This window comes from Lissotriton helveticus, chromosome 5_1, assembly GCF_964261635.1.
Source record: "Lissotriton helveticus chromosome 5_1, aLisHel1.1, whole genome shotgun sequence".
Lineage (NCBI taxonomy): Eukaryota > Metazoa > Chordata > Amphibia > Caudata > Salamandridae > Lissotriton > Lissotriton helveticus.
Window position 1 is genome coordinate 2,062,661,109 of NC_136065.1, and position 16,544 is coordinate 2,062,677,652.

The 16,544-nt window shown below is 43.4% G+C and overlaps 1 protein-coding gene across 1 annotated transcript in view; it reads left to right on the forward strand.

The window, feature by feature from the left end:
• AIF1 (allograft inflammatory factor 1) overlaps positions 1-16,544 on the forward strand; it is a 154,733-nt gene that overhangs the window by 77,936 nt on the left and 60,253 nt on the right. Inside the window, exon 2 of the mRNA XM_078645953.1 lies at positions 10,487-10,548. Coding sequence (XP_078502079.1) covers positions 10,487-10,548 — 62 coding nt within the window. The remainder of the gene's footprint in view (positions 1-10,486; positions 10,549-16,544) is intronic.

Consider the following 16,544-nt stretch of genomic DNA (forward strand, 5'->3'; position numbering starts at 1 on the left):
CGAAGCAAAAAGCTAGACTGGAGTCGGACGCAGGAGGGTCGCACGACATGTCAACTGCAGGTACCAGCCGCGACGCCGCTGCGCCGGATATGCACCTTATACTGCAGGAAATGAAGCAGGGTTTCGCGACAGTGGTGGATAAGGTAGACCGGCTGTCCTCCAGGATGGACGCTATTGCACAAAAAATGGACGTTCACGAGGAGCGCATCACAGCGGCGGAGAGGAGGATATCGGACAGTGATGATACTGTAGCGTCCCATGATGCCAGGCTGTCAAGAATGGACAACATCCTCAAGGTAATAGCTGCAAAGAATGAAGAATTGGAAGCGCGCAGCCGCCGCAATAATGTACGCGTGGTGGGCGTGCCGGAATCGACGAACACAGGGCGGATGGAGGAATATGTGGAACGGATTCTGAAAACAGCGGTGGGAGAAGAGGTTTTTTCGCAGCAATTCATTGTCGAGAGGGCACATCGATCTTTAGGCCCTCAACCCCAACCAGGAACACCACCCAGACCGATCATAGCACGGCTGCTCAATTATAGAGACAGGGACGCGGCTCTGCGGGCTGCAAGAACCAAGAAGCAGCTTACCTGTGATGGAGTTAATTTCACCCTGTACCCTGACTTCACACCGATGGTGCAAGATCAAAGACGTAAGTTCTTGGATGTGAAAAAAAAGCTTCGAAACTTGCAAATTGATTATGCTCTACTATACCCTGCAAAACTCAGAGTAACGCACCAGGCAAGACAGCATTTTTTTGTAAATCCACAACAAGTTGAGAATTTCCTGAAATCGATAAGGAGAGAGCAGGGACAGCATCGAGCAGAGGGAGGAGCGGAAGAAGAGGCAGACTGAATCCTCACAGACTATTGTTGGCATAGACTGTAGACTAACCTGGGAAATGCAGGGGTCGTTGCGGACAGATTCTACTGCACTAATGACCTGGAGATTTTGCATGGACACTGCTGCTGTATGCGCAGGTTACGGATGCAGTCGGCGTTGGAACTGAAGGTGGTAATGTATGCCAGGCGACACCCCCCTTCTCTCGTAGACACCTCCATGGGGAGGCCTGACACGAAGTACGAGATGGAGGGGGTAATGAAGTGCGTACCTTAGATGACCCCATTAGGGTGTGCCCCATTGACACTGGTTGTTACACTGCAGCTCATTGGGGGTTTGCTAGCGGTGACAAGGGAGGGGGGGGAAGGGTTGCTGGAGAGTTGGGGATGTTTCAGTGGGAGGGGGGTGGATGGGCAATGCATGCATTATGGATGTTTATAGCAACAATTGCGAGGTTGAAAATATGGAATGTTGCAATGATGTCTGGGGGAGAGCGGGGGGGGGGTTGTTGGGTTGTTTGCAAAGTGCGGGAGGAGGGGGGGGAGACGGAAGGGAACTGGGATGGTTGGTTACTACGGTCAATGGATGCACAGGCACTTGCATGTCCACAGGAGCTATTGTTACGGTTTGGCTGGCGGGTGGAGGAGACGGGTGGATGGTTGTAACTCTATATTTGATATAGATGATTATGGCTGATAAATGTAAGAATTCATTGTCGATTCTGTCATGGAATGTGCGGGGCATTAATGATGCTAGGAAGGGCAGACATATACTTGCTTATTTGGATAGGCATAATGTGAACATAGCACTGCTGCAGGAGACACACTTTAAGCCACAGTTAGATCCCACTTTTGCTAGAAAGTGGGCTGTGATCAGAAAATTCTCATCCTATTCTTCGTACTCAAGGGGCACTGCTGTGCTGATCAAGAACTCCACTGCTTTCCACTTGATGGGGGAAATACTGGACCCTAATGGTCGCTTTGTAATAGTGTGGGGGAGATTGGGCACAGATACCGTGGTGATTGTGAGTTGCTACGCACCTAATGTTGACACACCAGACTTCTTCACGATGTTATGGGGACATTTATTGGGGGTGGGAGCCACTCACGTTATTTGGGGGGGGATTTTAATGTCACACTATACCCTGGTATGGATAGATCAGATGGCTGCGTACAATATAATAAACAAGCGCGAGACATGTTGGTGGGCATCATAGAGGAAGCTGGGCTAATAGATAGCTGGAGACATGCGCACCCCACACGCAGGGAAGGCACACACTTTACTTCACGCACAAATACATGGGCCAGGTTGGACTACTGTTTTGTGACGCGGGGACTATGTGAAGGGATTGGAACGGTAACACATTTGTCGAGAACTTACTCTGACCACTGTCCGGTACTGGTGTCCCTTGCTGTGCCGGGTCATAATAGATTGAGACCACCTTGGAGGATGCTCCCGTCCATGCTGCTGGATACAGTTTTCAAAACTGAATTGGGAGTTGAAATTGAGGAATTTTTTCCTAGGAACAAGGACTCGGTGGCTAGTGTGGAAATGGTGTGGGAGGCATTCAAAGTCACGATCAGAGGAATTTGCATATCTAAGGGCAGAGGGGTGCTGAGGGATATACAAAGGACGTTGAGCAGATTAGAACGAGAACTGAGAGAACTAGAGATAGACATGACAACCAGTCCGGACGCAGGGATCCATAAGACATTTCGAGATAAATTGACTGAATATGAGGCAGAAGCGGTGAGAGAGGTCAACTTCAAGGGAATGTACTGGACAGCGCGACGTTATTGCGAGGGGGAGCGTCCGGGCAAAGTGTTGGCTGCAGTGACGAGGAAGCCGCGATTTAGCTCCACTGTGTTAGAAATTATGACACAAGACGGCACGCGGTGTAGTGACACTGAGAGCATTCAGCAGGAGTTTGTGTCGCATTATAGTCATCTTTACACTTCAAAGCAGACTGGTGCAGTTGACATGGGCGGCTTCTTGGACGACATTGCGCTATGTTGGATCAGCGATGTGCATAGGGCGTTCCTTAGCGCGCCGCTGGAACTAGATGAGATACGCGCTGCAATAATGTCACTGTCTAATGGTAAGGCGACGGGACTGGACGGACTCCCTGCGGAGTTCTATAAATGTTACATAGATATCATGGCACCAGTCCTTCGTGAAGTATATGTGGAATCTTTGGACGTAGGTATGCTGCCGGGGTCGATGCGAGAAGTAGTTATTACCTCCCTGTTAAAACCCGGGAAAAACCCGACGGATACGGACTCCTATCGTCCACTGTCACTCATAAATTGTGACGCTAAAATCCTTGCTAAAGTACTCGCGACGCGCCTTTCTCTGATAATGACCAAACTGGTTTTACCTGATCAGGCTGGTTTTGTGCCGGGCCGTGCGACGTCGCATAATCTCAGGACGCTGTTCTCTTTGATTCAGACAATCGCCCCTGATATTCCGGTAGCCGCCGTGTTCCTCGATGCCACGAAAGCATTCGACTCGGTTGAATGGGCATACCTAATTGCTATATTGCACAGGATGGGGTTCCCGAAGATGTTTGTTAACTGGGTGGAGCTGCTATATACTGCTCCGACGGCCAAAGTAGTTACTAACGGGTTGTTGTCTTCCCCGATATCAATAACCAGAGGCACTAGACAGGGGTGCCCTCTCTCCCCATTGCTTTTTGCCATAGCGATAGAGCCGCTGGCTTGTCGTATCCGCCAACTGCATAGAGACAGCGCTTTTCGGTGCTACCAACGCCAAATTGGCATATCATTGTATGTGGACGACATCACGATCTACGTGAAAGATCCACAAGCTACTCTTAATCCTATACTAAGAGAATTCCTGGTTTTCGGACGAATATCGGGAGTGCAGATCAATTGGAAAAAATCTCAGTTTTTATCGCTCACTGGTGCAGTCCACAAATTTCAGTTAGACTATCCCCTGGAATGGTGCGATACAGATCTTAAATATCTGGGGATACAGATATCACTGAGCAGGGAGGAGACACTGAGGATGAATTACGGAGTGGCTGTATCGAAACTGGCGGATAGCGTTACACGGTGGCAGACACTGCCGTTGTCAATGGCAGGGAGGGCATCATTAATAAAGATGGTGATACTGCCGAAGTTCATATACCTATTTCAGAACGTTCCTTATTTCCCTGGTGCCTTTTTTTTTAAACAACTGAGGTCGGAACTTCTTCGTCTTTTCTGGGGAGGCAAACAACCATGGGTGCGATGGGACATTATCACCCAGCCCTATGAGAGGGGAGGCTTTGACGTCCCTGACTTTGAAGTCTACTATTTAGCTGCACAGGCACAGCACGCCTACCACTGGATTAACCCCACGCCCTGTATGCCACAAGTCGCAGCAGAAGACTGGATCGCACGACCTCTGCCGCTTAGTGGCTTGATACACGGTTCGGCGCGGGATATTGACACGCCGTTCACTACGGTGACATGCACCATAGATGCTTGGACTCGCATTGCGAGGACTCTCAATGTCACGCAACTGTATTCACCTGCTATGCCCCTCACGTATCACCCCGGTATGCCGCTCCTACAAGAGGCTGGATTTCAGCTGATGTGTAGGCGCCTAAAGGTTGCCAAGTGGGGAGACTTATTCCTCGAAGGACAGTTCCGTACCAGGGTACAATTGTTTCAGGATGTTGAGCCCACTCCTCTAGAGGTTTTCTATTACGTTAGGCTTCGGCAGGGACTCAGAACGCTCCTACCTGACTTCCCGAAGGAACCAGACGTGGTGTTGCCACTTCACGCAATGCTGTTATCCGATGGTCGCCATATCGTCTCCAGATTGTACAACAATATCAGATTACAGCGGCAGGGACCTGAGAGCTCCGCGCGTAAACAGTGGAGCGAGGACCTGGGTAGAATTATTTCTGACGATCAATGGCAATATTGTAGTGCCCTCACAGCTAGGATTTCATCTAGCAACAGGCTGAAAATTATTCATTTCAAGTTTCTACAGAGATTTTATTATACACCTGTTAGAAAGCTACGATTTCGCTTGGCGGACAACGATAGGTGTGAACGGTGCAAGGCGGAAGAGGCGGGATTTATCCACTTGGCGTGGGAGTGTCCTGGTGTATACGACTACTGGTCGGAGATACGGGATGCTTTGCAGACCATGACTGGAGGAGTGATCGATAGCGATCCGTTAATAATGTTATTGGGGTACACACGGGATATACCTAAGAAGGTTCGCAGGTTTGTGGAAGTTGCGCTACTCTTAGCCAAAAGACGTGTGGCATGCAGATGGGGCAGAGGGAGGGCCCCAAAGTTCAAGGAGTGGTTGGCAGATATGATTTATTGCCAGGACCAGAACAGTGTGTATGCAGATTTGCTACCAGTGCGCAGTAGGCCAGGCGATATATGGGGTCCATTGCAGAACTACTTATTGAAAGATGCGGAGGCGTCAGCTGACTCAGACACTGGCAGTCAAGGGTAGAGGTTGCTACGGGTGCCCCACTGATACTACCGGGGATACCCCTTAGACTCCTATATGAGATACTGTATCCAACTACTCCTGTGCACAAGATCAGCCCAACCTAACTGTTGATTGCTCTATGTAACGGTTGAGACAGCTTGAGAATAGGGACGGGTGGCTTAGAATGCTAACAATGCAAGATTATAGACGGGCACTGTCTTCCTGACGCTTGTTGATGTATAGCTATGTTGTTTGATGCCCCTCTAACAAAACAAAAAAGGGCCACATTGTTGTACTGTAGTGCTATCGTATAACAGATGGACCACGTGATGAAGAACAGCCTGCAAAATGTTATCTGCATGTATCTGCCCTGTTCAGGCTCGCCAGCCGCCATATTTTGATTTTCTATATGTATACGCTTGGGAATGCAATATGGACATGTGTAACCTACCTGATTGTTGTTTTCTCTTGCTGATTGTCAAGAAAACTTTATAAATAAAGGTTTAAAAAAAAATATATCATTAATGATAAATAAAACTGTGGCAGAGCTGTTTAATTTTTTTACTTTTTGACGCGCGTTTCGGTGTGGGTGAAGCCTTCATCAGGAAAAAAGCCACATTTCCTAAAATTAAAAAACACAATACTAAAAAAAATCCTAAAATAATAATACAAACTTTTAAAATGCCATTACATTATATTGACTAGACACATGTGTATACTATGAGGGGAATAAATGCCTTCAGTAATCAAACAGATAAAGATTGTCTACCAACAGTATTTATTAATTTTAATAAATACTGTCGATAGACAATCTCTAGTCAATATAATGTAATGGCATTTTAAAAGTTTAAGGATTTATCTGTCCCATCTTAGCCCCATGGGGGATCCCACCTCTTGAAAGGCTTGTCCACTGGAACCCCTGGATTATGCACTTGCATAATGCTGCTCAGTTGCCCATATAATGTGAAATTGCCACCATTATTGCTGGGGCATTCAGTGCATGTGTAATGACTGCAGGAGACAAGGCATTGAGCATGCCTAGCAGCACAGACAAGCAGTCTATAGATAGCCGGCTTTCTATCGGTTACTGTTTGCCTAAGGTTACCTGATGGGTCCATATTAACAGGATTCCTTGCTTTCAGTTCCATGCTAACATTTCACAAATCAGTGCATTCTGGGAAAGGTAAATTGAACCCATAGGGCTGGTACTTACTTCCTAAAGTAACGAAAGTTCCAGGACTGGAAAAGTTGTGTTCCAGTGGCATGGAGTCATCTGGTAACACTGTGTAAGGCTGAGCCAACCACCATAACTGCCTGGTACCGAGAGGTGCTCCAAAGCTTAGGGACGTTCTTGCCATACAATATGTAAAGTTTTACTTCCATTTAAAATCGAATGGTTGATGTAATCCTTTAATTTAAATGTAATTACATCTATTTCCTATAGCGTATTTTAGTCATTCTCATAATGCAAGATATACATGTCATCTGTGACACATAACATCACATATAAATACGCATGTTATATTATTTCAGTCACACTGCCCTTCATGTGACCACAGACGTTCGAGTCATTGTGCTACTTGTCATTACTCCCTGCAAATCACCTCTCATGTATAAATAATCTTACTGTAGTCTTTGTTTATGGATATTGATGTCTATCTGACTTAAGGTTAATAAACCACAAAGAACATAATGACAAAAACTATTCGCCATTTCCTTCGCCGGCACCACACATCGCTAAAACCCTTCCAGGCTTACTCTACATCCCCTCCTGTACGAATACAGTAAATTATCTATTATATACACTTTACTTCAATCTCAGTCACATCCAGGGCTGGAATCTTGAGTACAACAAGCTTCAGGCGGACAGTCGTGGCGGGTCTTCCACTACTGGGGACCAAATTAGATCAAACTTCTTTTCAGATTTCAAGAGTATCCGTTAACTTCTCCACTACAGTCGTATGCCATAGATTCTGGACCCTCAGACCCTCAATAAGGTCTCTTTTGTTCTTCCAGTACAGTGTGATCAGACACATAGCCACCCCAGGTAAGTTGTTTTGGAGGAATTTGGTGCTATACCTTCCCCACTTACCCTGCTCTTCTTTCATGTTCAACAACTCCTAAGGATGGGTTCTGTGTATGGACACTTGAAAGAATTTCTGGCAGCCCATAAAGGACTTTCTTTGTCTCTTCTCAAACATGGCCCTTATTGTTAGGCGGTCACATCTTTGCCAATTCTTAACTCTTGCTGCGTCCATCCCTGGGGAAATGTGGGGTTAGAATGGATGAGAGTGGAGACGGCCAAGGTTGTGGTTAGACCACGCTTTATTGCCACTTTATCCAATATCATTAGTGAGGTCTTGGTTATTTCTGAATATAAAGTGATTTTGGGCTCATGTATTATTATTTTTTTAATAGGTGTGCTAAACTAAATCAGCATTACTTTGAATTAATTTACATTTAATATTTTACACATCCCAGAACTGTAAAACTCCTTCCTACCTGGGCCCTAAAGATCTTTACTATCCATATACACTATCCATCCCTGAGCCCTAAAAACTCCTTGCTACCCCTATGCACCATCATTCCTTAGGCCCCCCAAAACATATTAATGCCCCTGTAGACTACCCCTCCCTAAGCCATGAAAACTTCTATACTCCTGTACACAACCCCTCCCTAAGCCCTTCAACTCTGTACTGACCCTAGACACTATCAATCTCAGAGCCATAAAGCTCCTCACTGCCCATAAACACTATCCATCTCTGAGTCATAACACCCCCTACAGCCCCATTCACTACCCACCCCATATATATATGTTTTAAATAAAATTAATCTAGTTTAATATGATTTTAGTTTTTTATTAATTACTTTTTATTAATCGAAATTACTATTACAGTTTTAATTACATAACCTTACCCATACATATGTATGTTAGTGTGTGCATATATATGTAAATAACCGTTAACTAGTTCTACACTTGCAGCATTTATTCGGGTTTTTTGGCATCTTTCAAGGATCCTCAGTGTATCATTCCTTTCAAGAACTTTCTGTCTTTGCTTCTGCAGTGTTCCTTGATATCAGACATTGTGTGTCAGTCGTACATTTACAAGGTGCATTCTTAGACTTGTATCTTGACCTTGACCTGCACTGATAAAAATGCAGACCACCTGAGTAAAGTCCTTAAAAGTACTGTTAAAGCTTGGTGATAACTATGTGGTCATAATACTGACTGCCCATGAGCCTGACAGACCTAGTATTTGTATGTATGGATGTGTATGTTTTTTATAGAACGCAAAGTTAGCTAATCGCAGTAGAGCACTGTACAAAGACATCCAATGTGATGAGAAGGACTGTTACTCAGGGCAGTAATTTCAGAGGGATGTTTGGGGTATTATAAATGTATTTTCAAATAAATAGTTGGGTGCCGGGGCTTTCAGTCGTGTATGGTGTGGTGTCTGTCGGATTCCACCAGGAATTGTTACATACACACAGTTAAGACGAACACACACTCTCTGTTTTGAAAGATCTAATTTATTTTGTTATTTTACAAAATATGATGTTTTCTCTCACTTAGTACTTCTACCAATCAACACTCCTCCCCCTTGCCACTGTGCCTTAAGCCCCTCTCAGGCACCCTGCTTGTTGCATAACGCATTTTAACATTATATGCCGGCGTGATTGTTGGAAAATCCAAAGCTCACTCCCCTCCCCAGTCTTACTGACCAAGCTTAGTCCTTGCTGTTACTGCATCGTGATGTTGTGCACTTTAAAAAGTTGAGTCTTGAGCTCCTCTCTGGATCTCAGAAAGCCCAATTTTAATAGTTCTGGGTCAGCAAGGGGACTGTTTTGTGCAGAGGAGACCAGTGTTTATCAAGGAGGTTCCAGTCCTACCCTTAATTACATGGTAACTTCACGTTGTGGACGCAATAGTTGTCCATTGAGTTCAGAGGGAAATGTTATCTACAGGCTGCCATTTTGATGGGTATCATGTAAAAAGACACTGCAAACAATATGCTGAAAACATGGAGTGCTCAAGATATCTTTAGAAGAGTGTCTGGAGACGCCAAACCCACTATCAAGCACCTGCCCTTAAACTTCCTAGACCTGGAGTTGGAATTGTAAATTGATCCAGTCCTACAAAAGGTGGAAATGAGTTTGAATGGAGTTAGGAACACAAATCAGTTCAAAACTATTGTAAGGGAGTATTTATGTAAAGGCAATACCCAGTATTTATGAAAAGGTCATTATCCTGCCAGTGTACATTTGATTCTGTGTTTTTTCAGTTGATGTTTTAACATGGAGCCTTTTGCGAAGACAGACAGTCGGACAACAGTATTGCTTTGACTAAGGCAGCCATCCTAGGCTGATATCCACTATGTTCCTTGATCCACCGCAAAAGACGCATATCCCCTATGGACTGTATTGGTCTCCATGAGACAGATCTTTCTTCCACCTCTGTCTGAAGATCCCAAACGCTCATGCATGATCTGTTCTTCCCTGGTAGTCATTGTCAACGCTCAAAGATCCCTCTTTCTATAGGTCACCATTCTTCAGTTAAACCTATGGAAGTGTCGATGTCACACCTATTAACGATTTGTTAAAGGAACGTTGCATTAGAGGCTTTTCCTGGCTAGTGCTGGGAAGGCTCGGGCAAAGGCAGTCACATGCCAGATGTGACTTTGGGACTTTGCATTCCAACCCCATTTGAAAGTCGTATGTTGCCATTCACTGCAACCTTAGAGTTTGTAGTGTACAAAATCAGAAAAACCACTCCCTTTAAAGGCAGTCGTTTATCAAGTCTATGACGGCTGTGTGTATATAGGGCTGCATTTTCCACTATCATTAGTTTTCTGGCTCCAAGCCTAGGGCATAAATGTACTTTTAAAGATCATGTAAGACGTTGGACTTTTAGAGCAACAATTCTTGGATCTTATTATTGACACCAAGGACCCGGTCACAATGTCCCCATTGAATGACAGCAGTCAGTTGACACACTTTCCAGTTGGAGATGTAGGCAACCCATTTTTGTTTCTCCTCGTTATTTGTAACTTTGGGGATGTTTGTTTGTGACATTCTACTGGTGGAACCGTCCACATCGCAGGTACATTTATGAGTCAGTGCTTCGTGGTAATCGTCATCCCTCACAATGTGGCAGCAAATCATCTGCTGTCTTTCTTTTTCAGGTGGCAAAGTCTTTGGGCAGCTGAAGGCCAAACAGGAGGAAGAGCTTGATGGCTTGAACAAGGTAAGTCATGGCGGTGTTAGACTGAATGAATAAGAGGTCAACTAGGCATCTGTCCAACAACATCTGGGATTATTCAATGGAATGTTTTATCAACATTTATTCAGCAGCTAAAAAGAAAATTACTGAACCCTGTATTTCTCTAAAATAGTAAAAATAAAAATAGATAAAAAAGATTCCAATAATATGCTTCTAGAATTATTGTTTTGAAATATATATTTAAATATCTGGTGTACCTACTTGTTTTGCAAATTTATAAACATATGTACCCCTGCTGAAAATATCCCAAACTTGTAACCCTGTTATACAGAAATTTAGAGTCTGCAGTAGAGATTGGATGTGGCTCGCTAAAAGCAGAGATTGCAAACATTCACTTTGGATTTTATGAAAGAAAGGAAATGTGAAGATAACGCGTTAAGATGATTCAGTGGCACAATATCACCAAATCCTGCTTAAAGTGTATTGAGTACCTAAGATCAACATCTAACGCTTTCCTCACTGATTTGTCTGCAATTAGTTTAAAATGATGTCCTTGGTTAATTCTTTCATCTGGAAAAAGAACCGCACAGTTTTTGACACCTGTGGAAAGAACGTCTGCTGAGCCCAACATGTGAACTTTCTTAAGCTTGAGGTACCCGTACGAAGTATTATCTATGAACAGAGACCTTTACCCTTCTCTGCCCCATCTTTGGAACCACCTTAGATGATAAGTACTAAAGATCTACCAAATTTCTATTGTGTCTCCTTCTGTAATTTGGAAAGTGAACTTTCTAAAAAGCGAAAACAAAACCTTAGTCCAATGATGCCCTTATGAACTTGAGTAAAATTGCTACTAAAAAGTCACATCAAGGTGCAGTTGAATGCTGTAAATCAATATTCCTGTTTATGTCTTTCGACGTATGGTAAATAAATAATCTATAAGCCAGTGGAATCATTTTACCCTAAAGTGGTATTTCATTCTGGCTCACAGAAGTGGATTCATCATTTGAAATGTAATGACACTGGGCACCTTCTGGTACGTAGTTTGAATGAGAGGTGCTCCTGCCTGATGATCCTTGGTGGGGGGAGGGGCGAGAAGCTGGTACACCTGTCACTATTCATTAGTTCAAGACCTACTTTCACGACATAGAGTTCATTATAAGGCTTTCAATCGGATCAATTCCTGCCTAGCTGAGAAGAAAGCTAGCGATATATATATATATATATATATATATATATATATATATATATATATATATATATATATATATATATATATATATATATATATGCCATTTAGCGAGAAACTAAAAATCTACTAGAAAAATGTAAATCTACTAAACTGTCCTAGCACTTTGTTCATTAAAGGTTAACGCATAGTTAACCTTATAACAACTAGAATTAAAAGTGATAAGTTTTAGGCCTCGTCTGTTTCCTCTCCCAGGTTCAGAATGGATTGATATGGTGTTGCTTTGGCATTAATGGCAAGATGATAGCTATTTCCTCATTCTGAATTAAAAGAGTGAATAATAGCTCTTGGTATATATTACACCAGTCGCCTGTACTTTTATTCTGATGTGGTGGGAAAAATAAAATAGAAACAGCCTAGAAAATGCAATGTCTGACTCAGCAGCTAGCTAACTACCCTCTTCAGTTTCCCTGATTTGAAGTTATACAATTCTGTGTAATCTAGAGAACTTACTTGAATCATTGTAAGTCACCTTTGCTGGTGACATTTTATACGATGAAGCTGTTTCTTTGTGTCCATACCTGCATCAATTCCAGGGACCAGAGAAACATTCTGTTTTAAAACTCAGCAGGTACACACACACCTAATCCTTGCTTTCAAGACACCACCAAGCCAGATCAAGTCCTAGAGTTCTATCATTTGATTTGTCAACAATAGCATTTTTAGCATAAACTGTTCCAACTTAATCTCCAACAACCACTGGTTCTCTCTGCCTTAGAGTACGAGAGGCCTCCGTGTGCCCTACTCTGCACTTGGCAGACATTTGGTCCAAATCCACTTATTGGTGCAGCCTGTGAGGGCTTGCGTTTTATGAGGAATGTGGGGTCTACTTTTCCTAAACAAGTTTATACTTTCAAAAATGTTCTAAGTGATCCATGGTCAGTGCTACTATACCTTTTGAGTGACACCCATCGTTGGCACTAGATGATGTGATTTATCGTTGAGTATGTTCAAGGTACGCTTGCTTGTTATCTCTTAACGGAGTCATTCTTTGGAAGGGTTGTTCTCTCAAGATGGGCAATGCCACCCGCCTATTTAAAGGGAGGAGAGCTTGTAAGTTCACATTCACGATTGATGAAATCTTATCAATCAATTTGAGTGCTAAAATGTCAGCTTTAAAAGTAACCTTTGAAGAAAAAGTTCCTGTATATCTTTTGCAAAGGGCATTGTAAGTCTTAAGCTTATCTTGTCCAGTTGGACATTAGCGTCTCTTTCCCAGTATTAAAAACTGCAACAGAACACACAAATGCTACTAAGAGCGAGGAGGATGGAGCATAAAAAGAATGTGTGTTCATCTGGGATTTGAAGCCAGACCCTTAGAAGGCATGGGGTACTATATAACGAGTTTTAAATGGAATTGAGAACTTCTGCAACCAGGAGGGAATGGAGCAGTCTTTTTGAAATGTGGTCAATCTTAACATATCAAGGCACAAGGACCAACTTTTACACATCTTTGAATTTAAAGATGGAATGGGCAGTCAGCTCTAAATAATAATAATTTCTATGCTTCTCCTCCAGAGGCACACACGTGTAATGTAAATGTAAGTATACTTGTAAAGCGCACTATCACCTGAAAGGTATCTTGGCGCTGTATACCGCTGTGGAACCCTTCCTGGCTTTCCCTGTGAGATGCCCCCTTACTGGGCACCTCCAAGGTGAAGCCAGGCATCCTAGCGCTTTCGGGGCCGTTGTGGAGATTGAGCAAGCTATTGCCCAGAGTTGCAGAGTGGGACCCATGATTAGAGTGGGCACCGAGGCTAGAATTATCGAGTCCGTGGACATTGAGCCCAAGACCCTGCCACGTCGGGAATTGAACCCTGGTCCCGGGCCAGACCTCTGCCTCAGGGTCTGCCGCTCTAATCGGTGAGCCACACTTCTCCACTGTAATGTTACAGTCAAGCCGAACCCACTGCATTAATCAACTGGATAAGAAAGGAAAAGTTTGAAGCAGGGAAACAATTGCCAGTCATAGTCAAAATCAAGTGATGGGGCACTTAAATTATGTTTTGAGAAAAAAATTGGACTGGAAGATATATTGCTAGGTAGTAAATATCAATTGGTGCTATACCTTTCTGACGACCCATTAAGTTCTCAACATTAGTACCATAATGCTCTTCCTCAGTGATGTTGATCTGGTAACATTGATTATCAGCTTCCTCAGATGTTAATGAACACATTAGTAGACTTCCCTCACTTTTACGGGGCCAAACTGAGAGTGACCCGTTCACATTGAGAAACCATTACTTATGCCTGTTTTGGAAACCGATATCATATGTCTTTTCACTTGCATAGAGTGTGCGATAGTATCATCTGTGTCTTAGGTCACCCTCAGGTGGTTCAGCAGCACACATGCCATCAGGAGTTTCCGAATTTTCTGAGGCAATCGCAGAGAGCATGATCACCTCATCCCGCATGTATCAGAAGCACATATTCGGGGATACAAAAGGTGTGTGCATGGTTAGGCATTGTCTATTTTTAGGGAACGCTGTAGCATGGAACACAATTAGTCGTACACTCGGGTAACACAAGCACAACCCTTATCAGATCATGCAGCTCACGTGCTACATAAGACAAAATGGAAGTCCCATGCAAGCAGTTCCATTCTGTTTTCAGTGTGGGGGGTTTGAGACTGTTAGTGTTATAACTTCCTGTCACACAATTTTGTAATCAGACTGAAAGCGAGAAATGAGATGGCTAGGTTTTCTTATTGTTTTTTTTTGGGTGTTGCCTACAGACAGATTTTAGTTGTTCGGTGTCGAATGCCTATTGTCTATTGTGCCAATACATCAAATGAGCTTTTCAGGAGCCCATTGCGTATGATTGATTGGGGTTATTGCCAGTCTCATTCCTTTACGTTTTATTCAATGGCTTTTCTTCTTCTGCTTCTGTTTCTCCCTCCCCTGGGGCATCCTTTTGATTGGATGACTTGTATCTTTCCATGTCTTACATTTTTCTTTTTCTTCCAACACCCCATGGGAGTGCATGAGTTCTGTGTACTCTATCACGTGTACAGATCTTCCCATTTAAATATCCCCATGCATTCTCCATGTTGCTCCCCTTATGTTCTTCTGTTCCTTCCTCCACCCATCCTGCCTATTGCGTCACGATGTGTTGGGCATGTGCATACTACAAGCATTTTCTCATTTATCAATTCAGCATAGACAATAAGCATCAGCAAAGCCCAAAAGGTCCGCTTACGCCTTACAGCGGTAAGACCGTTTGGCTTTGCCATTGCTTGTTCTGCTTTTTTCTGCAAAGAGACTAGTTTCACTTCCTGCCCTCCGTATTTCCAAAAATATGCTCCCCTCCAGTCCACACATTTCCGTTGCTGTTAACTTCCTGAAAAGATACAAGACTGGTATTTTGAGCAGGGAGCCTCGTGTTGCCTTACACTGCTGATGCTGCTTTCTGCGAGGTATAGAGAAGTCAAAAATCAGCAAATTTTTATAAAGTCAGGAAAGAAGCTGGCCAGTGGTATGTTTTAGCATGACCCACTTCTTTAAAACATGACACGCCCTACTTTCCCTGTATCTGACCATTTTTTATGTTCACAGTGGGCTGACTGTGAGGTGCCCTTCAGAAGAAGGTTGGTCAGCAGGTTGGAATTTTTGCTTGGCGGTCAGGCGGTGGGTGGGTAGAATCAGCAGCCTGAAAGGGGTCCTGACTGTGGCGGGGGAAGACACAGTAAGTTCAATGGGAAGAATGACTGGAGTTGCGAATCGAAGTATCTTACTACTAAGAGAACGTTTCTTTGAGTTGTCTGTAACTCAAAAATGTGTTTCTTTCTCTTTCTTTGGTTGTTTGAAAAATACCACCCAAATTTAAGCCGGGTACATAGCTCAGAGAGTTGGTGGACAGAATTTCACTTGAAAAAGGTTCCCTCCGGACAACAAAGTCTCCTCAGAAAGACCTGTAGAGCCTGCCCAGACGTTTCACGAAGCATCCGTTGCACGCTTCCTTGGGCGGTGCGAGACCAGCTGCTTCCCTGGTTGTTTGAGGAGATCCATTGTCTGGTTCATTTTCTGTCAATTTCAACTAACCTATTTGACTTTACGGTCCTGTCTCTGGTGATAGTTAGTCGAACACCCTTACCAGAGGAAAGGGTTCGTTTCAGAATCAGCTTGGCTTTACTGTTTTGTATTTACTTCTGTATAATACCACAAACTAGAGTTGAGCGAGCCAACAAATTACCGGGGAGAGCCGAGCCCTGAACATGTTTGGCAACGAAACCATCTAAAAAGTTCTCCAAAATACAAAAAGGTATATTTATTCAACATGCATAAGCGTTTCACATTATATCACTGCTTTGAGAGATAATTAGAAGTGACATTTTTAAAATGTGAATTTAAAATTATTCAGGTCCCACCCCCTGCCGTGACAACAATGCCATTAGTGAATTAAGAGGCAAGTCAGTTGTCATGTGCACCCTACCTATATGTGGCCTAATTTATGTCAGGAAGCAACATTAAAGCATGTTTAAATCAGACACAAGAGAGGTTCTTGTAAAGCATACATCTTGAATTCACGTTTTTCAAAGCGCTGGCAAATACAATAAAGAACAAGCATTTGCAATGCAATAGGTCTCGCATTTGTTAAAGTTAGAGTTATTGGCGTTGAAAAGAACAATTTTTTTTACTGTTTTTTTATTTGCAGTGGAGTTATTATATTAGCATTGCCAATGGTATAAAAAAGTAAAAACCAATGTCATTTTCAATGCCAACAGCTCTAACTTTGCGAGACCTATTGCATTGCAAATGCAATCGGTCTCGCA